At 38.7% G+C, this 23,116-nt stretch overlaps 1 protein-coding gene and 1 long non-coding RNA gene across 7 annotated transcripts; one reads left to right on the forward strand and one right to left on the reverse strand.

Annotated features, from left to right (window-relative positions):
* Window positions 1-117: 117 nt before the first annotated feature.
* ZNF184 (zinc finger protein 184) lies at window positions 118-21,939 on the reverse strand. 6 transcript variants are annotated; one of them, XM_003897210.3, is made up of 6 exons: window positions 21,794-21,939; window positions 21,108-21,253; window positions 16,676-16,743; window positions 6,707-6,833; window positions 6,246-6,341; window positions 118-2,627 (listed from the first exon to the last, which is right to left on the reverse strand). In XM_003897210.3, the coding sequence occupies exons 2-6, from the start codon at window positions 21,112-21,114 to the stop codon at window positions 670-672; spliced, it is 2,256 nt and encodes a 751-aa protein (XP_003897259.1). In that variant the 5' UTR covers window positions 21,115-21,253; window positions 21,794-21,939; the 3' UTR covers window positions 118-669. The 6 variants fall into 6 exon arrangements, with proteins under 6 accessions (XP_003897259.1, XP_003897258.1, XP_009202874.1 ...); XM_003897209.4 differs by having other exon boundaries at window positions 21,550-21,939; XM_009204610.3 differs by having other exon boundaries at window positions 21,482-21,822.
* LOC103883554 lies at window positions 21,248-22,203 on the forward strand. Its single transcript, XR_645831.2, has 2 exons — window positions 21,248-21,408; window positions 21,816-22,203. It is a non-coding gene; the product is annotated as an uncharacterized LOC103883554 (long non-coding RNA).
* The last annotated feature ends 913 nt before the right edge of the window (window positions 22,204-23,116 follow it).

Genomic DNA, 23,116 nt, shown 5'->3' on the forward strand with positions numbered 1-23,116 from the left:
ATTAAGACACCAGGGGACTCCAATATGCAACCAGGGTAAAATAACACCAGTTTAAGTTGTAGAAGCGGACCTCTGTTGTTGTGGTAAACTCCTAAAATATTAAAAACAGACTAGAAGAAGAAGAATAGTAAGTTTTAATATTCTTACTGAGTTAGGTTATTATATGCAACTGAATTGTTAATTTGAGGGTATTTTACAATTTTTTATTAGGAACCAGTTACCTAAACAATGTAAACGCATTAGAGCAGGAGCATACTAGATCTCCAATCTAGTTACTGAAGCACAAATTCTATTGGCAAAACATGCATAAACATACACATTCTAGATGCAACACAGCAAAATGCTGATGTATAGTAAACCCATTCAAGAAAATATTGCAAATATTCAAAACTGATTATAAAACTCCAAACTACTTTTGAAATAATCTACTCCAAATCCTTCATTCCATAAAGGAAACTAAAGCTTAAAACAGTAGAGTTTTCTAATGCCACAAAGTGGCTTAATAACAATTGGATTAGTTCAGCCCAATGTACTTTCCATTCCATAACATGATAGTGAAAATTTAAAAGATTTCAAGCAGTTTCTAAATCCACTCTGATTCTTCAGTACTTAACAAAAGGACAAATTAAAGTAAATATATCCCCTAAATTTATGATGTTCCTGGAATTGTCATATGCCAGGATGCAGTCTCTGATGTTTGTTGAGAGCAGAGCGATATCTGAAGGATTTTCCACAATCATTACATCCAAAAGGCTTCTCTCCTGAATGAATTCTCTGGTGCTGAATGAGATATGTGCTCTGGCTAAAAGTCTTTCTGCATTCATTACAGTTATAAGGTTTCTCTCCAGTATGAGTATTCTGATGTTCAGTCAGATGAGTACTCCGGCTAAAGGCTTTGTCACATTCATTGCACTTGTAGGGCTTCTCCCCAGTGTGAATTCGTTGATGCTGAGTTAGATGGGAGCTCTGGCTAAAGGTCTTTTCACATTTATTACACTGGTAGGGTTTTTCTTCTGTGTGAGTTTTTTGATGTTGAGCAAGAGATGAACAATGTCGAAAGGCTTTACCACACTCAGCACACTCATAAGGCTTGGCTCCTGTATGAATTCTCTTATGTTGTGTAAGGTGTATGTTCTGGTTGAATGCTCTCCCACACTCATTACACTTGTAAGGTCGTTCTCCAGTATGGATTTTCCTATGCTGAATAAGGGATGAACCATAACTGAAGGTTTTCCCACATTCATGACATTGATAGGGTTTCTCTCCAGTATGAATTCTTTCATGCTTAGCAAGAGATGAACTCCGAATAAAAGCTTTCCCACATTCTTTACATTCATAAGCTTTCTCTTGAGTATGAGTTTTCTGATGCTGATTAAGGTTTGAGAGATAACTGAAAGCCTTTCCACATTCATTGCATTCAAAGGGCTTTTCTCTCGTGTGAATTCTCCGATGTTGGGTAAGGGATGAGCAGTAACTGAAGGCCTTTCCACATTCATTGCATTTGTAAGGTTTTTCTCCAGTATGAATTTTCAGGTGTTGAGCAAGGGATGACCAGTAACTAAAAGATTTTCCACATTCTGCACAATCATAGGGTTTCTCCCCAGTATGTGTTTTTTGATGCTGAGTGAGGTTTGAGTGCTGGCTGAAGGCTTTCCCACATTCATTGCATTCGTACGGTTTTTCACCAGTATGAATCATATGATGACGGATAAAAGTTGATGGCCCATTGAAGGCCTTTCCACATTCATTACATTTATAGGTTTTTTCTCCGGTATGAATTTTTTGATGTTGAGTAAGGTGTGTGCTCCTGGTGAAGGTTTTATCACATTCATCACATTTAAAAGGTTTTTCTCCTGTATGAATTTTCTGATGTTCCATAAAATGGCCTCTCTGGCTAAAGGCTTTTCCACACTCATTACAAGTATATGGCTTCTCACCAGTATGAATTCTCTGATGCTGAACAAGATGGGTCCTCTGACTAAAGGCTTTCCCACATTCATCACATTTATATGGTTTTTCTCCAGTATGAATTCTTTGATGTTGAGTAAGAGATGGACCCTCAATGAAGCCTTTTCCACACTGATCACATTTATATGGTTTATCTCCAGTATGAATTCTTTGATGGTTTATAAGGTTTTCACTCCGGCTGAAAGCTTTTTCACATTCATTACATTTGTAGGGTTTTTCTCCAGTATGTGTTCTCTGATGGCGAATAAGAGCTGAACAATAACTAAAAGCTTTCCCACATTCATTGCACTTACAAGATTTCTCTTTTTTAACTGGGTTTGAATTCTGTTTGATGCTTCTTTTTGTAGAGGTCTCTTCTGGAGATGGTTCTTGTGTTACAAGGTTTGAACTCACATTGACACTTTTCCCAAATTCATTATTTACAGGGCCTTTTTCCCAACTGGGTATTGTCTTTTCAGTTACCTTTATTTCCTTTGGCAGTGTCTGTTGGTTTGCTTGCTGCCTCTCTAAACTGCCTTCACATTCCCAACTTTCTAGCAAGTTGGAACTCCAAGAATCATCTCTTTTGTGTTTTTCCACTATTACCTCTGGAGATAGCTCTTCTTCAGAAATGTCAGGCTCTGGGGCTGACACACTATTTTCAAGTCTTGTCTCCCAGTCTAAAAGAAAAAGAAAATTCCAGTGTTCTCTGAATAGAGAAAAAATAAACTGCTATTGTGGGAATTAATATAATGATACTAAAAAATAAATCCCTTGGAAAATTCTAATGGTTTTCAAATATATAGCCATATTATTTGGGGAGAAAGTTGGAAAGAGCTAAGGAGAATTATAAATAAAATATGAAAGTGGCAAAAGAATGTCTAATTCAATTTCGTAGATAATCTCTAAGAACCAGTTAGGAAATACATTTAAGATAATAGTTGATTAAAAAGGTGACAACAGAGATGGCTAAGAGTAGACAGGGATGAACTGAATCTGAAGGGGGCAGTTTGAATTGGGATTCCTTGCTAATAAACAACAAAACAAAAAATCCAAGAACCATGATTTAAAGACAGAACAAACAGGAAAGATTTATTAGCTAAGACGCCATGTGTTTTAGCCTGGAACACTGAAGAAATAATCACATCATTGCTAGATATGGGAAGAATTGTAAATAGTAGAGGAAATACTTTAGCAGGGAGAAACTAACAAGTTCAAGTCTAGGCATTTTGAGAATTAAGAAAAGTAATGGAGAGCTGGACTATAGTAGTGTTTGTAGAAGTGAAAGATGCCAACATCAGAATAACAAGGATGTTCAAATGTAGGATGGAAAGTATCAGCTCAAAAAAGGAAGGACAACAATAGCTAAAGCCTTAGAAAAATATGTGACAAAGAGCAGAGGCAGAGGGAAGATCCTTGAGAATAGTCAGGGTAACAGAATTAATAAAAATACTAATGAAAGAAAGCAGTTTATCAGCAAACACATAAAACAACAGAAGAAACGCAACCAGGACAGTACATAATCAGGAAGTAAAATGTTGCCCAAAACAAGAGAGATGACAACTAAAAGCAGCAGGGTAGTCAATGCTGGCAATATCCTTAAAGAAAAAAGGCTGCGTTTAAAACAGCATTTCTTCAGTTTCAATGGTATCAGAAGTTTACAGCAGACCCCAGAGGATCCTGAATCTTTCCCATATTGCAAGCCCAGTCACTATTACTACCACTACCACTATCACTGCAAGCATGAGCAGTGGGGCAGACCCCAGAGCTGCCTAGCATCCCCTCCACACCTGGCACTACGGGTAATAGCAAAGCATGTATTAGTGTAGGCAGCCTCACAGCAGTAGAATTTCTACAGGAGGGACAAGATCAAAACAATACAGGCTTTGGAAACAGCCGATTGTTCAAGAAATACATATGTTTTCATCAACAGAAATGACACCAAGGAAGGTATGTTTGCACAACAGGTAGCCATAAAGAACACCTCTGGAAGTACTTCACAATGAAAGATATGGAGACCATGGAGTCTGATGCTGCTAAAGAACAGTGCATGGAAGTGGCAGATCTCCAACCCTGGTTGGAGTTCCACTCAAAGGCAACATGAAACAGACCATGGCCAATATTATCTATGTCATCATCTCCTCCACTCAATAACCAACAGAAGTACTAGAATACAAGGGGCAGGGCAAAAAATGAAGGGATGGAGAAAGTTCCCAAAGATCAGATTGAAAAATACCATCCCTATTGCAGAAAGCAATTCTCCCTTTACTACATGCAAAGTCTACAGACATTGACCATAGTATTCTGACATCCCATGTGTGGAGAAGTAATCGAGGGTGTTGACAACCAGGGGACAAGAAAACAAGGTAGACCAGTGAGACAGATATATATCAGGGTTATAGATCATGATTCTGAGGGTCAAGATCATCAAGACAGCTCCGAGAAGATGGCAATAAAGAGGATAAGGGAAATTATGTAGACTAGGCCCAGGGTTAGTGGCTACCTCAATGTAGGTACTGTCACAATATCACTACCTGTAGAGATGTCTACAAAAGTATACATCATTTTTATAAAGACAAAAGTAGCCAACTCACCAGCTAAGAATAAATCTATTCTAGATGCTGATAAAGATAGGATTGAGGGCTGATTTACCAAGACAATCATCATCAGGTCAAATTCCAGCAATAAAAAGTAACCAATAGAATGGAGCTAAGTATCTCAAGTGCTTGCCTTCTGTTCACTGACCAGGTAACTGGAACTATATAAATTATCTATGCAACATGGGGTGTGGGGGTTATTATTTTTGCCTAAATAAATCTTTTTGGTAAAAAGTATTTTTTGAAAAGCATAAGTTTTTTAATACACATTTAAATGGTTTAAAACGGTTTTCTATCTGGTCAAGTAAAACTTCATTTTTAGTTTGTGATAAAACTTGACAACCTGCTTTTTCCAAAAGTTAACTAACCATAAGCCCCAGTTATTAAAGTTCTTCTTTTTTTAAAAATTAAGCTTTCTAAAGTATGTCCCATGAAACCATTCTAAGAGAAAGATTTTACAGATGTGATATGAATAAAAAGTATTCATGGTTGGAGGCAGGGTGGGGGTTGGGGAGATGTTACATTCTATGCAATCCTGTTGAACATTCATAACACCTAACTGCCTATTTAAAAAAAAAAATCTCTGAGTGGTACTCCAGTTAGAAACTTGCTAAAGTTTGAACATGGCACACAATTTTCCCCCATAAAGAAGAACCTCACCTACATCCCATTAACTCTAGAGACGTATCCCTTACCTAGAATGACTAGGTTTGTTTATTTTTCTAGGGTCAGATCCTTAGGTTACTTCATGCAGTTTGAAAACTGATGATTTAGAAGAAAGTTATTCATAATTTCAAAAACTGTATGATAAAGTGATAAAATCAGAAGCTAGCTAGGTGCAGTGGCTCCCACCTGTAATTGCGGCACTTAGGGAGGCTGGGGGGAGTAGATCACTTGAGCCCAGGAGTTCAAGACCAGCCTGGGCAACAAGGTGAAACCCTGTCTCCACTAAAAATACAAAAATTAGCCAGGCATGGTGGCATGCACCTGTAGTTCCAGCTACTCGGGAAGCTGAGGTGGGAGGATTGCTTGAGCCTGGGAGGCAGAAGCTGTAGTGAGCCAAGATTATGCCATTGCACTACAACCTGGGCAACAGAGTGAGGCTTTGTCTCAAAAAAAGAAAGAAAAAATCAGAAGCTACACATGTTACTAGGAAAGAATTAGGTGATAAAGAAATAAAGCCTGCAGGTATGCAATTCATTTTGTTGAGTTTGGTTGGGAAAGAAAAGAGAAACTGAACGGTGGCCATAAAGATTCATATTGTGGAGTAAATCTATTTGGAAATACAGGTTAGGTATTTCTAGGTAAAAGTACTAGGAATGGAGCCTGTAGACCCAAAATAAAAAATTGTAAGGACTGAAAAGTATGGTGATAATTATGAGATCATGGTCCTAAAGGAAGCAGAAAGAGATGTAATGCAGAGTCCAGTATGAGAGGTGGATTTCGTAAAACGGTAGGAAGGACATCTCAAAAAGGGACATTTATAACATAGAATCTATGTTCTATAACATAGAATATATATTGCAACAACTAGTGACATAACAAAGCATAAGAAAGTCCAGAAAACAGATGCTTTCCCATTTCTCCATAGGAAATACTTTAAAGGGAAGAAAATACATCTACAGTTCAGACATAAAATCCTCTCTTATCAGGCTGACAGTCAGAGTTAATGATACTCATCTGCTGGCATCCATGACTTACCTGCACAGGTACCTACTGGAATGCTTGGCTCCATGATCCATGGCTCTGTCCCTTGCTCTAACTGGGAAATCACATCAGGTTTAGAAACTTGGAGTCCTGTTCATTAGGGAAAAAAAGAAAGAAACCTGCAGTAAGGGAAAAGTAACATATCAGAATTCAATCACCGCTTTGTCTTTAGAAGAAATGACATGTAGTAAAAACCTGATGGGAGTGGATAACATATCAACCTTCAGTGTTATGTTACCAGTTCCCAGACACGGTGGGAGTATAATTTGGGAACTGATCTGGGTTCAGGAAAATTATTATTTTGTCCTCTGCTTGCTAGGATGCTAGAAACCTTTTCAAAAACTTTAGAAATTCAGAAATTGTTGGTTACTAAACTTAAAGGCAAACTCCCCTGAGCACGAGAGAGCCCTCCTCCTGAACACCCCTTGATATTAACTCAGAGAAGTTATCCTTACCTATAGAGACCAGGTGTGTATAATTTTCCAATGTCACATCTCTGAACAAATCTCTCTGGCCAGGGTCCAGCTGTTTCCATTCTTCCTGGGTAAAGTCCACTATCACATCCTTAAAAGTCACTGATTCCTGAAATACCAAACATATTTCTGCTTAGCCATAAGCCTTTACTTAGGAAAGGGGTAAAGTTAGCAATACTGACAGAAGTAAGGCAGTCTATAGGATGTCTGCAAAATAATCTTGACATTTTCTCCTTTATAAAATAAATGTAAAAACAGTGCCTCATCCATTGGGTTATTGTAAGAATTAAATAAAACATTCCAGGTGAAATGCTTAATTTAACATCTGGCATATAATAAGTGCTCAGTCAATACGGCCATTGTTGTCCTTCATCATCATCATTACCATCATCATCCCTGTGTTCCAACATATGTTAAGTATTAATGGTTTAACTATTATCATCAATAATATTTTTTACTACCTACAATGTGCAAGAGCACCCAAAGGTTTTTTTGAAAAAGAGAGGTGGAAAGACTTGCCCTAATACATTTCAAAAGATAAAGTAATTAAAAAATGGCCTAGTTTGGAATAAAACAAAATGAAATAAAATAGAAAATCCAGAAATAGACTCATATTTATAACAGTTGAAAGGCATTAAGCTGTTTTCAAATTGGTTAAAAGTTAATTATTTAATTTAAAAGTAAGTTAGAAGCTAAAAGTTAAATTAGTTAAGATGGATTAGCCACTAAATCATGCCATAACAAACAACTGTCTATGAAAAAAAAATTAAGGTGAGATCCTTACTTCACAACACACACAAAAATTCCTGCCAACCTAAAGATGAAATTTTAAAGAAAAAGTCAAAATAATATAGAATAAAAAGCAGGAAAATATTTGTATAAGCTTGAAATCTGGAAAGCAAAATTTACATGATGGAGAGACAGACTGATAGATACAACCACATAACAATGTAAAACATCTATATATAGACATCATAAACAAAAGGCAATTTAACTAAAAAAAACTTCTGCACAATAAAAAAAAACCTACAGAGTTCAAGACAACCTGTAGAAGGGGCAAAAATATTTGCAAACTATTCATCTCACAAGGGACTAATATCCAGAATATACTCAAATCAACAGCAAATAAATAAATAGTACCATTAAAAAGTGGATGAAGTATCTGAATAAGCATTTCTCAAAAGAAGACATATAAACACCCAAATATATGAAAAAATGCTCAACATCACTAAAGGCAAATCAAAATCATAATGAGATATCTCACCCCAGTTAGTCAAAAAGACAAAAAAAAAAAAAAAAAAACAAATGCTGGCAAGGATACACCACTGGTAGGAAGGTAAATTAGTACAACCATTATGGGTAACAGTTTGGCACTGTCTCAAAAAAACTAAATATGGAACTACCATATGACCCAGCAATCCTACTAATGGGTATTTATCCGAAGTAAAGGAAATCAGTATACCAAAGAGACACATGCATCCCCATGTTTGCTACGGCTTTATTGACAACAGCTAAGATATAGAATCAACCTAAATGTCCATCAACAGATGAATGGATAAAGAAAATGTGGTGTATATACACAATGGAATACCATTCAGCCATTAAAAAAAAGAATAAAATCTTGTCATTAGTGGTAACATGGATGAACCTGCAGGACATTATGTTAAGTGAAATAAGCCAGACATAGAACGATAAATATTGCATGTTATCATTCACATGTAGGAACAAACAAAAACAAAATGAGTTCATAGAGAGTAGAACTGTGCTTACTAGAGGCTGGGAAGGGTAGTGAGGAGGGAAGGTTAGGGAAAGACTGGCTAACAGTTACAAAGTTACAGGTAGATGGAAGGAATAAGTTCCAGTGTCTATAGCACTATAGGGTGAATATGGTTAACAATAATTTTGTGTATAATTACAAGAAAATAGAAGTGAGGATTTGGAATATTCACAACACAAAGAAGTGATAAATGTTCAAGGTGATGGATATGTTAATTATCCTGATTTTATCATTACACATTGTATTCACATACCAAAATATCACTCTGTATCCCATGGATATGTACAATTATTACATGTCAACTAAAAATTAAAGGGGAAAAGGGGAAAAGAAGGGATCAACTACCCACAAAAATAGCAACAATAAAGGCCAACAACCCAAATAAGCAAGTCACCGTGGAAAATGTGAAACCATGAAAAGATGCTCCCCTCCCCTAAAAATACAGTTAAACAGTAAAATATCAGACTGGGTAACACTGCTGAAGTGCTCATGTATACTATGGTGGAAAGAGAACCCAAATGCAATCTATCTAGGGGGCAATCTGACAAGATCTATCAAAACTTTAATGGATATACCATTCAATCCAGTCATCCTACTTCTAGGAATTTATTCTTCAGAAACTCTTCTAGGTACAAAGACATATGTACAATTGCCATTTCAACATCATTTGTGTGGAAGGGAAAAAAAAATCAAATTACATGTCCATTAATAGGATAGTGGTTAATAATAAATAAATTAAAAAAAAAAAAAATTAAAAGCTGGAATGCCAAAAAAAAAAAAAAAAAAAACAAAAAAATATATGGTACACCCATACTAAGACACTTTATATAGATAGTTATCAAATGAGGTATATCTATATGTACTCATTAGAAAATATGTACACAGGAGGACAGGCATTGTGGCTCACACCTGCAATCTCCACACTTTGGGAGGCCGAGCTGGGGGGACTGCTCGAGCCCAAGAGTTCAAGACCAGCCTGCGCAACATAGTGAGACCTCATCGGCACTAAAGATAAAAATAGAAATAAGCTGGGTGTGGTGGCACGCACCTGTAGTCCCGGATTCTCAGGAAGCTGAGGTGGGAGAATTGCTTCTGCCCAGAAGTTCGAGGTTGCAGTGACCTATGATCATACCACTGCACTCTAGGGTATGATCCTACTTTTCTTTTTATGAATAGGAAGAAAGTTTATATGTAAATGAACAGAAAAAAATCTGAAAGAATACTTAAGCAAATACTATTGGTGGGACTGGGTAGTGGGACCTACAGGCAATGCAGGGAACTTCCTGCTTTTTTTTATTGCTATGTATTTAAAACTAAGTAAGAGAGCATTAACTTTGTTTAAAACATATAAATATATTAAATCATTAGGACTTTTCCCTCTAACCATGACAAAGCAACTGGACTAGTTCTTCCAATATAAATGAAACTGAACAATATATCTGAAACAAGTGTTTTCATATGTTGAACAGCAGGCAGGACAGAAGTGATACGGACAGAAGGGAAACACTAACATGAGTCCCATAATCCCCTTAACTTTTTGCCTGAGGAACTCCCCAGACTGCAGAGCAGAGAGGCAGAGCTCCACCAAAGCAGTGGTCTTACTGAGCTGAGGAGACCAAGTTGAAAGTTCAGAACTACTGAAGCAGGGAATCTGCAGGATAGATACTGGAGAGGAGGGAGCTGCAGAGAAAAGGAATATCACAAATCTGGTGTAAATACAATCTCCATGGGCAATGCAAAGTTACCAACATGACATAACTGAGAAGTTATGTGCACAGTCGGCTCCCACAAACAGTTCCAGGACACTTTAGGAGCAGGACAAGTCCAGACTGTGAGGAAAGAGCATAAGCAGCAGGTCTGGTTGGCTCATTCCTTGCTAAATTCCAGGGACGCCTAGATCCTTGGTTCTGACCCTTGAACAAGCTCCGAAAACTAAACCTTTGAACACTTCCATGGTCACTAATTACTGACATAATTCTGTGTGCCTAGTCACTGATTAATGATGTTATTCTGTGTGCCCAGTGCACTGGGACAAGTTGTACCAAACTGTCAACATCGTTTAAAGAAACATGGAAATTTATGACGTGTACCAGGTGCCGAGTGTGGGGTCTATACTATAGCTGGTCATATGGCAGGTAAAGGCCAACGTGATCAGCAACCTTTATGAATTTGGACTCTAAGACTCAAGCAGGATTCTCTGGGTAGACATTTTTCTTGTTTCTGTGGCTCACAATAACAGAGAAAGTGCATCTGTATGATCATCACAGAGGGAGGGCTCGGAAGCCTGTACCTGATTTCTCTGGACTCTGCTTATGAATACCCTTTTCCTTCTGATCCTCTTTTGTATGCTTTGCTGTAATATTCTTTAGCCATGATTTATGCTACTGAGTCATATGAATCATTCCAACAAATCACTGAACTAAAGCATGGTCATGGGTCCCTGAAACACAGCCCTAGAGTAATGCTACACTAGATCAGCCCTAACATTGCTTACAGTTCAAAATACAGATGTCAACAGGATCAAGCTGTGGCCAAGATGGAATTAACAATAATTGGATTTACTCTCCTACATGAAATAATACATTCCAGACAAAATGAAACAAAAGTTTCCAACACACTGAACCTCAGGTAACAAAGAAAAGTGATCCCTGAGAATCAGGAAACAAATGATGTGAGCCCTATAATAGCTCTAGTTTACTGCCTTGAGAGTTTCCAAACACTGGTGTAGGGAGGTGGAACCTAGGAGTAGCCCAGCAGATTTCTGGAACTGAAGAGATAGAGCTGAGAGTTTGGAAAATCAAGATGACTAGAGTTCACAGGACACAGTACTGGAGAGGAGAGAGCTACACAAAGAGAGAAGCAAGGAAAACTGCAGAGGTTCCCTCTTGAGTATTCAGAAAAGTACCAATCTGTGCATGGGTGTGATGAAACTATCTGAGGCCAGTGAAAGAATCATCTAAAAGGAGTCATGGGACCAGTACCAGTGCTCAAAAAGGACTGGAAATACATCAGCCAAAATGGAAAACTTCATAATCCATGAGGCATTGGGTAGAATACTCAGAATGGTCCTGCCTCTATAGTCGAGAATAAATAGCCTGAGACTAAATGCTGTTCCGAGCCCACCTAACAAATCTTAAAAGGCTCGAAAGGAACACACTGATTCCAGTAACTTAACTGCATCCCAGAATAAGGTTCAATAAATTTTTTTTTTTTTTTGAGACGGAGTTTCCCTCTGTTGCCCAGGCTAGAGTGCAGTGGCATGATCTCGGCTCACTGCAAGCTCCGCCTGCTGGGTTCACGCCATTTTCCTGTCTCAGCCTCCCGAGTAGCTGGGACCACAGGCACCCACCACCACACCTGGCTAATTTTTTTGCATTTTTAGTAGAGACGGGGTTTCACTGTGTTAGCCAGGATGGTCTCGATCTCCTGACCTCGTGATCCGCCCACCTCGGCCTCCCAAAGTGCTGGGATTACAGGCGTGAGCCACCGTGCCCGGCCAAGAATATTTTATATGAATGTAAAAAATTCAGAACCCAGTAAGGTAAAATTCAGTGTGTGGCATCCAATCAAAGATTATCAGGCGGCTGGGCATGGTGGCTCACACCTGTAATCCCAGCACTTTGGGAGGCCGAGGTGGGTGGATCACAAGGTCAGGAGTTTGAGGCCAGCCTGACCAACATGGCGAAACGCCATCTCTACTAAAAATACAAAAAAATTAGCCAGGCGTGGTGGTACACACCTGTAATCCCAGCTACTCAGGAGGCTGAGGCAGGAGAATTGCTTGAACCTAGGAGGCAAAGGTTGCAGTGAGCTGAGATTGTGCCACTGCACTCCAGCCTGGGTGACAGAGTGAGACTCTGTCTCAAAAACAAACAAACAAACAAACAAAAAATTATCAGGCAATGCAGAGAAGCAGGAAAATACAATGCATAATAAGGAGAAAAGTCAATCAATTGAAACCAACCCAGAAGAGATGTTAGAGTTAACAGATAAGAACATCAAAAGTTTTTATGACTGTATTCCATATGTTCAAAACATCAGGAAGAGATATGAAAGACATTAAAAAAAAAAAAAAAAAAAAAAAAAAACCTAAATGGAACTTCTAGAGCTGAAAATGAGAATGTTTTGAGATTTAAAAAAATTCACCAGGTAGTATTAACAGAAGAGTAAGCTTTGAAGAGAGAGATTAGTAACTTCAAAGACACAGAAATCAAAGCTATTCAAAATAAAATTTTAAAAAGTTTTAAAAAAAAGAGACTTGGGGAGCTCTAGGAGAACTTTAAGTGGCCTGCTTTATGTGTAATTGGAGTACCAGGTCGGGGGCAGGGGAAAGATGAAAGGGGACCAAAAAACATTTTTGAGGAAATAATAGCTGATTATTTTCCAAACTTGATGATAACACACAAAAAAATTGCACTAAAATACGTCATAATCAAATAGCTCAAACTCAGTGATAGAAAAAAATCTTACAAGTAATCTGAGGAAAAAAGATACACAAATATAAAAAACAAAGATAAAAACAACAGTAACTTTTTTGTTAGAAATAATAGACACTGGAGCAACATCAAATACTGAAAAGAAGAAATCTGTCACACTAGAATTAATAGACAAAGGCAAAATAAAGACTTCTTTAGACATAGAAACCTGAAAGTATTATTCATGTAGACCTACACTATAAGAAATGTTAAAGGAAGTCCTTCAACCAGGAGAAAAAAAAAAGATACCAGATGAAAATATGGTTCGACACCAAGGTTTTTCAACCTTGGCGCTATTGATATTTTGGACCAGATGATTCTCTTAGATAAGTGTAGGGGCCTGTCCTGTGTATGGAGACATCACTGGCCTTAACCCACTGGATGCTAATAGCACTCCCTACCAAGTCTTGACAATCAAAAAAGTCCCCTAACACTCCCAAATATTGCTCCTTGGGGAGCAAAATCACTCACAATTGTGAACCACTGATTTATAAAAACGAAAAAAGAATACCAAAAATGGTCATTACACAATGAGCATTGTAATAATTATATACAATTATTTTCTTATTATTTAAATACCTTTCAAAGATAATTGGCTGCTTAAAGGAAATAACAACAAAGTATTATGGGATTTATAATATATGTAACAAGTAAAATATATGGCAACAATAGCATTAAAATTGCGGTGGGGGGGGAAATGTAAATACACTATTCTAAGTAAAATGGACTATCACTTGAAAGTACATGATGATTAAAACAAATATGAATCCCTAAAGCAACAAGTAAAATAGCAAAGAGTTATGGCTAATAAGCTAATGAAGGAGATAAAATAGAATCATAAGCATATTCAATCCAAAAGAAGGTAAGAATAGAAGGAAAAAAAGAAAAAAGACAATACAAATAGAAAACAAACAGCAAGGTAAAAGACTTATCCATATCAAAAGTCACATTATATTTAAATGTAACACATTACATGTAAGATAATATTGAATACAAATGGTCTAAACACCCCAAGAAGCAGAGATTTCCAGATTTGATTAAAAAAAAAAGCACAACCCGGGTGGGGTGGCTCACGCCTGTAATCCCAGCACTTTGGGAGGCCAAGGCAGGTGGATCATGAGGTCAGGAGATCAAAACCATCCTGGCTAACATGGTGAAACGCCGTCTCTACTAAAAATACAAAAAACTAGCCAGGCATGGTGGTGGGCGCCTGTAGTCCCAGCTACTGGGGAGGCTGAGACAGGAGAATGGCGTGAATCAGGGAGGTGGAGTTTGCAGTAAGCCGAGATCACGCCACTGCACTCCAGGCTAGGCAACAGAGCGAGACTCCATCTCAAAGACAAAAAAAAAAGGCAAAACCCAACTACATGTTGCTTGTAAGTAACTCACTTTAAATATAAAGATACGAATAAGTTAAAAGCAAAAATATATAAAAATATATACCATATGTCAAAGTAAATTTCAAGGCAAAAGATATTACCAGGCATTAAAAACACCATTTCTCAACAATAAAGGAGTCAACTGATTAAGAGAACATAACAATCCTAAACGTTTATGCACCTAATAACAGAGCTTCAAAATATATGGTGCGAAAATTGGTAAAACAGCAAGGAGAAACAGATCAACCTACAACAGTCTGAGATTTCAATACCCCTTTCACAATTACTGATAAAAACAAGCAGACAGGAAATCAGTGAGGATATAAAAGACTTGAACAACACTATCAACCAAGTTGACCAAACTGGTATCTGTGGTATACAGAACAAGGCCCTCCCAAAAATGTCCATGTCCTAACCCCTGAAACCTGTGAATTTGTTACCTAACATGGCAAAAGAGACTTTACAAATGTGATCAGGTTAAGGACCTTGAGTGGGGAAATTATTCTGTATTACATGGGTGAGCTTAGGGTAATCACAAGGGTCTTTATAAGAGGGAGGTAAGCGGATCAGAGTAGGAGATACAAAGATAGAAGACAAGTCAGAGTCAGAGAGAGACAGACAGAGAGATAAATTTGAAGATGCCACAGTGCTAGTTTTGAAGATACAATAAGTAGACACAATCCAAAGAACACAGCAGCCTCTAGAAGCTGGAAAAGGCAAGGAATAGATTCTTCCCCTAGAACCTTCAGAAGAATGCTGTCCTGACAATCTATTTTGGACTTTTGACTTCTAAAACTGTGAGTAAATGTTATTTTAATGCCATCTAAGCTTATGGCAATTAATTATAGCAGCAATAGAAAATGAATACATCTATAGAACATTCTATAAAACAATAGCACAATATACATTCTTTTCAAGCGCTCACTGATAGTTTACCAAGATGTACCACACTCTGGACAAAAAACCAAGTCTCCATAAATTTGAAAGGATTCAAGTCATACAAGGTATGTTCTCTGATTACGGATATTTTCACTGTCTTGATTGTGGTAATGGTTTCATGAATGTATGTATGTCAAAACTTATCAAATTATACATTTTTAAATATGTGCACTTTACTGTCACAATATACTCCCCAATTAAATAGAAAATACCAAAAGTACTTGGGCTGAAAGTGGGAAGAACTGGTACCATTTCTTTGTTAAGAAAATTCAGTTATGGGACAGGAATTAAGCAGGGGGAAAATTTTAAGAAGGAGGAGGGCTTGAGGTTGATTATGGCTGGTGAGCAATTGTTACCTTTTTTGTCTAAGTTCTCCATCAGTCCAGGTCACTTTTCTTCCATTAAAAATCATTAATGGTTCATAAATGGCTTACACGATAAAGCCTTCAACTTCTCATCCAGGTATCAAGGCTTTCGTATTCTGACTTCATTCAATCATTTGTGTACCACTTGCCATAAACCATCCCTTCCATATTTTTCTGAATCCTGTGTAACATCTGTTAATTCTTACTTACGAACTTGTGCTTATAATCTTCTCTATACCTAGAATCCATACCTCCATCCCCACCACCTTACTTGTTCAAATATCCAAATGTCACCTATTGTTTTAGAGGCATCACAAATCAGCCATTCTCCATGAAACTCTCCTAATCCTTCCAGAGCACATACATTTTCCATTCTCTAATATCCACATTACTCATTTCACCTTTCTTATATTTACCTGTTTTATTTTCTAGTAGTCATTTTGGCCTATTAAAGGAACAAGTTTTGGGGCTGGGCGTGGTGGCTCACACTTGCAATCCCAGCACTTTGGGAGGCCAAGGTGGGTGGATCATGAGGTCAGGAGTTCGAGACCAGCATGGCCAGCATGATGAAACCCTATCTATACTAAAAATACAAAAAATTAGCTAGGTGTGGTGGTGCAGGCCTGTAATCCCAGCTACTCGGGAGGCTGAGGCAGGAGAATTGCTTGAACCCGACAGGTGGAAGTTGCAGTGAGCGGAGATCACCACCATTGCACTCCAGCCTGGGTGACAGAGGGAGACTCCATCTCAAAAAAAAAAAAAAAAAAAAAAGGATCAAGTTTTGTACTTATTTTGCTCTCCCATCCCTGGAGCATAGCAAGATACTAAGCAAGAGGTAAGTGGTGAATGTATTAGTTAAAGCTGGAGAGGCAGAGTTAGGAATGCGGTTACTAGACAGATAAGAGCCCAGAATGAACGGCCAACATTGATTTTTGGATAAACAGAAAAAAACAAAACAAAAAAACCACAATCACCCTCTAAAGAATAAAATGGCATTTCAAGAAACCACATCTTACCTGAAAACTGGTTGATGAGAGTAGATTATGTCCCCCTTGGAGAAGGGTGGAGTCTGGAGAGGACAGATCTAGGGGAAGAAGCAGGAGCCATATGACTTCTGTTCAATATAGCTATCCCCAGCAATCCATAAATTCCGTTTATTCTTCTATTTGAAAATAACAGAAACTATGCCATTTCCTTTACATTTTAGAATGCAAAAAAAAGTTAGAAGGTAACTGGGGCCCTGGTACCCTCCTCAGTAGGCTCAAGAGGTAAAGCATTGCTTTATGATTCAGTTTTGTACCTAGACACTTAGAAGTCATATGTATTATATGACTCAATCTATGTTCCTTATTAAGTGAGGCAAACTATTTCTGCTGCCTTTTCTCTGCTACATATAAAATATGAAGAAATAATCCGATTACTTTCCAAAAGTCTTTATAGGCCCTTTGAAAACTTTGCTATTAAGGCAAATTAAATATCACAATGACATATGCTACTTACTCTACCCACCCAACAGAATGTCTTAAATTAAATAGACATGGTCAATACTAATTGCTGGCAAGAATATAAAGCAATTAGAACTTTTTAGATTGGCATATGGAATAAATGTATCAACCACTTATGAAAACTGGTAGTTTATACTAAGCTAAACATATGACTATCCTATGACTCAGCAATTCCACTCCTGTCCTTACATCCATAAAAATGCTTATGTCCATCAAAGACTTGTACAAGGATCTTCACTGCAGATTTATTCATAATATTTCAGAACTGGAAACAACCCAAATGCCTTTCAACAGAACACAGCATAAACAACCATGGTATTTTCATACCATGGATTACTCCAAAATATAAGAAAGAGCTACTAACATAATTAACAACATGGATGCATCTCATAAACATAATGTTGAGCAAAATAAGCCAGACAGAAAATAATGCATACTGTATGACTATATTTATATTAAGTTTAAAAACCAACCAAACTGATCTATAGTAATGAAAGTTAGAATAGTACTTCTGGAGGGATAACTGACTGGGCAGAGGCACAAGATACTTCTGGGGCAATAGAAACATTCCATATCTTGGTTATACTCGTTTATACATACATAAAAATTTGAAAAGCTATATACTGTACAGTATTTGTGTGCTTTACTGTATATAACTTATACCTTAATAAACAAAACAAAACAAAAAAAAACTTTGCTCTTGGGGGAATCCATTCAGAGTACTGGTTGACAGGAAAGCCTGATTCTCAAAATGACTCGTCTGGTAATTAATTATGTAAAATTATGCAAGTCCCTTGTCTTCTTTAGGCTTCAATTTTCTCATCTTTAAAAGACTAGAGGCAAATGTCTGACAAACATACCTTTCAAAATCCTCTTGAAGAGGAGATAGTGGTGAGGAAAACCAAACTAGGTACACCTGTTTCCACAAAGAAGTAAAACAAGAAAAATTTTCTCCTCTTAGAAATTTAATGTATGCAGAAATACTAGTGAGGGAAGATGTCTCTGGATATAAAAATTTGAATGAGATTGGCTGGGCACAGCGGCTACGCCTGTAATCCCAGCACTTTGGGAGGCCGAAGTGGGCGGATCACCTGAGGTCAGGAGTTTGAGACCAGTCTGACCAACATGGTGAAACCCCGTCTCTATTAAAAATACAAAAATTAACTGGGCATGGTGGCACGCACCTGTAATCCCAGCTACTCAGGAGGCTGAGGCAGGAGAACTACTTGAACCCGGGAGGCAGAGGTTGCAGTGAGCTGAAATTACGCCACTGCACTCCAGCCTGGGCGTTAGAGTGAGATTCAGTCTCAAAAAAAAAAAAACTTTGAATGAGACATGAGGTATGAAGTAGAAAGACTAGCAATGCTGTAAGAGATGCTTGGTAAAAACTAAGAAAAAACAATCAAAACAGGTAAGGGTCAAGATGGATATTTATGACCACACACAGATGCATGAGATAGTGGCAATAAGCCAAGTGAATTTGCACCTGAAAAAAAAGAAGGGAAACCCAATATTTTAGGCATTAACCAAGGCTTGCTGGGCTGGAAGACATAAGACCTTAAAACTATATAACTTAAAAAAAAAAAAAAATCAACTAAGGGACTAAATATAAAGACAGTGGGGAACATGAAGAATAAAAAGAAAAGCTAAACAATCAAATGGAGAGAACCCAAGTAATTTCAGGGAATCTAAATTGTACCACTAAGGTGCAAGGACAATCTCTTTGGGATACAACCATTAGGATAGGTCAGTGTCATCTGATTTTAGTTCCAAGATTCAAATTCCAGAGAGAGCCAGCTGGCCTAGTGTGGGTTTTATGACCAATCCTTGTTTAAAAGAGAGCTGGGTAAAATTTACGCAAAATGATCTGATAGAAAGAGACAGACTAAGAGATGGATTATTGTATTTGATGCAATAATCGTGAGTGTGAAACCTGATGGAAACTGTAGATAAACCAAAAGAAAGAAAAAAAAACAAAAGCAGCACCATGCTGGCAACAGTATGACATAGCTTAGGCAAGTGGGGGTGATGAATAATATGGAGAAAAGCAGTTTCAACTGTTTGGCTATGTAAGTTTCATTTTGTAAAAAATGTATTAATCAAGAAATTCTTAATGCTGTCATGCCTCAGAAAGCAGAGGAAGCAATAAAGGGAACTATTATGCTCAACTTGATTTTGACCAGTAAAGAAAAACTGTTTTGTAACAGAAGTCTTAAGAAAAAAAATGAAGATGTTATCTTGGAAGTTCTTAACAGTGAAAGAAAATGTTCCACATGCACAGACAGGTACCTAAGACTTTAGGAAAACAGAATCAAGAGAAATGTCTCAGGTAAGATGCTTTTTATTCCAAGTAACAGCAACCAACAGAACCAAAAACAGCAACAGTTACAGAAACCAACTGTGTGCCTGGCGCATAGTAAATGCTCAGTATGTGCTGCAAAAATTATTACAAGGAACAGAGGCTCAGTAAAGTTAATCCTAATAATAAAATTGTGAGAAATCCCCAAAATAAAGAAAAAACAAAGGCTTTTAATGAAACTACTTTGACTGATTTAATTCTGATAAACTTAGAATATATATTTTAAAAATCTACTGTAAAAAAGACTTGAAGGACAAAAAATTGAAGAGTAGTATGGACCAAACCTACATTATTCACATGAATAATATGAATAATGTTAAGATTTCTAATGATACTATTTTTAACAAATGCAAAAAAGGACTGCATGATAATAGTTAGGTTAAACCAAACTTGATTGCACAGCCATACCTAAAGAATGTAAAGACAACACCAATGCAGAGGGAAGTCTATAGGGACACGTCATAAGCCTCTGTCCTTACCCTGACCTGTTCAATGACATGTAGGAAGAAATAGAAGGAATATTCATTAAATCTGCTAGTGGCATTAAGTTGGAAAGGACAGTTAAGACACTGAATAACTAAATTAGAATTCATAATCATTCTGAAAGCCTAAAACATGTGACCAAAAAATTGGACAATCATAACTGTAAGTCCTGACATTAAGGATAATAATAATTCCATTACACAAAAATGGTATAAATCTAGATCACTGCAGTTTATGTAAAAAAAATCTAAAGTTTACAGTACATCACTGATAGTTTTTAAAGCAAATGTGATCTGATGCCAAACAGCAGAAGTATAATCCCAGTCAAACGAAGTAGTACATTATTCTTTGAGGTACTTTTCAAAGCACATCCAAAGAACTATGTTTATCATTAGGCACTGCATTTTACGAAAAATGCTGACAAGCAGGAGAGTTTTCAGAGAAGAGGTCTAGATACATCACACAGACCAATCAAAAGAAATGAGGCTATATTGCTTAGAATTTATGAGGCGGAGTTGTAATAGCTGAATTCACGTATCTTAAGGGCAGCAGTGTGAAATTAAGAACAGTTTCCTTTTCTCTGGAGGACTCAGAAATAAGATCAACACAAAAGTTACAGGAACAAGTACATCTGTTTAATATAACAAACTAAAAAAGAAAGCCAACAAGGGAATAGTCTGCACCCAAAATGGCGAGTTTAATGCCACACTAGTTCTGGCCTAGGGTTGACAGACTGCCATCTGCCAAGGAGATTTCAAAACTAACTCTTTCATTGAAGGGATAATTACCAAGATGTCTTCTGACTTCAACATTATAATTTTAATATTTAATATTCAGAAGTCATGTGGGGATCACATATACTCTGAATGATTATGTCTTTTCATTCCCCAATGGAATGAAAGAAAAAATAAACTCCTCCCCCAAGTATCTCTCTATAAAAAAGAATCTCTCCCTACAATGTAATTCGGTTTCTTTGCTAATCCCTAAGCATACCGTTCCTTCCTTCCAGCTCTCCTGCTCTGATCTCAAGTATTTGATCCTCCAGTCATGACTGTTCTCAAGCCTCCATCAACCCACTCTCCCCCAAGTCGACCCCACTACCTTCCATCTCAGAAGCTCATCCCGTTCCTCTGGAACTTGAATACCAGGGTTCGCCAGGCAGCGTTCCTTCAGCTGATACCTCAGTCTGGGACTCAGATGTCTAGCTCCCCTTGCAGGGAGTCTGCAACACGCTGAGGTTGTCTATCCTAAAAAACACAGGATGGCGTCAGCAGCATACGTCACACAATCACACATCAGAGTCTTGCAAAGTGACCAAGAGGTCTTACACAAGAGAAGTGCCCTAAGAGAGCACTAGAGAGGCGTGTGGCACTCCGATGAACAAAAACAGAGTGGAGATCGGGTAAGCGGGTTCTGCCTCAGATCCAAAAAACCCTTGGTGCCCACCCTAGAATCTGGCCGGGGCATCCACAGACCTGGTCTGTTCCCTCTGTGCACATTTGTGACTCACACCCCTGCGAGGTCGGATAACACGAAGACACACCTGTTGCAGAGCGTTAAAGCTGGAAGGTGGATAAGCAGGGCGGGGCCCGGCATCCGACTTCCCCTAAGGCCAGAACAAAAGAACAAAGCCCTCCAAGGGATCAGGGCGGGACCGCCCCGCACAGACGGAGGCGAGGTGCGCCCCCTTTGAGGACTCCCCAGCTTTCTCCCGCAGAGGCCTCTAAGCGCGAAACCAGAAGGGTGACGTCACGGGTCCGGAGGGCTGGCTGTTGCCATGGTGATACCTGAGCTCCCCTCCCTTTATAGCGATCCACACACTCTGATCCCGGGTCCGGAAGCGCACTGACCGCCACCAGACTTAACGCACGGAGCCGAAGCAGCTGGACTTCCAGAGCGCCAACCTCTTTCCACGCCTACAACCGGCTTCAACGGTCACTTCCGGTCGTTATGAGAGAGCCCCGCTCCGCCCCGCACGCCGGCGCCGGGCGGGCACACTGGACCAGCGTTCCCAGAACACTCCGCGACGAGGTTGCTGAACTTCATTTCCCAGAGGCTTTAGCTAACGTTTCGCGTTCGCCCTGCGCAGGGCCGCACATTTTCGCCGCCAGTCATTTGTTCCTGTTTCAGGTATGCGCCTGCATTGTAAACTTGTCTGACTGAACTGATTTTAAGAAATACACGTCTACTGACCGGGCGCAGTGGCTCACGTCTGTTATCTCAGCACTTTGGGAGGCCGAGCTGGGTGGATCACTAGGTCAGGGGTTCGAGACTCAGCCTGGCCAATATGGTGACACCCCCGTCTCTACTAAAAATACCAAAATTATGGTGGTGGCGCGCGCCTGTAGTCCCAGCTACTCGGGAGGCTGAAGCAGGAGAACGGCGTGAATCCGGGAGGCAGAGGTTGCAGTCAGTCGAGATCGCGCCACTGCACTCCAGCCTGGGCGGCACAGCGAGACTCCGTCTCAAAGAAACAAAAAAGAAAAGAAAAAAAAAAAGAAATACACGTCTGCACACAGTTTTAAGACGCAAACAATCGTTACCTTTATTACATGTTCTACCTTATATTTTCTGTTCTACTCCTTTGTCATTTTGAAAATACTGGTAGTTACCCATTAAAATTGTTTTCACGACTCTCAACTGAATGGCGACCAACTTTATTTATTTATTTATTTTGAGACGGAGTCTAGCTCTGTTGCTCAGGCTGGAGTGCAATGGCACGATCTCGGCTCAGTGCAACCTCCACCTCTCGGGTTCAAGCGATTCTCCTGCCTGAGCCTCCCGAGTAGCTGGGATTACAGGCATGCACCACCATCCCCGGCTAATTTTTGTATTTTCAGTAGAGACGGGGTTTCACCATATTGGCCAGGCTGATCTCAAACTCCTGACTTCAAATGATCCACCCGCCTCGGCCTCCCAAAGTGCTGGGATTGCGGGCGTGAGCCACTGCGCCCGGCCCCAACATGTTTTTCTAATGCTTAAGGAAACCCGGAGATGATATTAGCATGTTTTGCCCCTTAGTAAAGCATCTTATATGCCTGTGTCAGCCAGCACATAGCTGCATATAGCCCAAGGCCAGTCTGTCCGTCACTGTGTCCTTGGCAGAAAAA

Source organism: Papio anubis, chromosome 6, assembly GCF_008728515.1.
Source record: "Papio anubis isolate 15944 chromosome 6, Panubis1.0, whole genome shotgun sequence".
In the NCBI taxonomy this organism is placed as follows: Eukaryota; Metazoa; Chordata; class Mammalia; order Primates; family Cercopithecidae; genus Papio; species Papio anubis.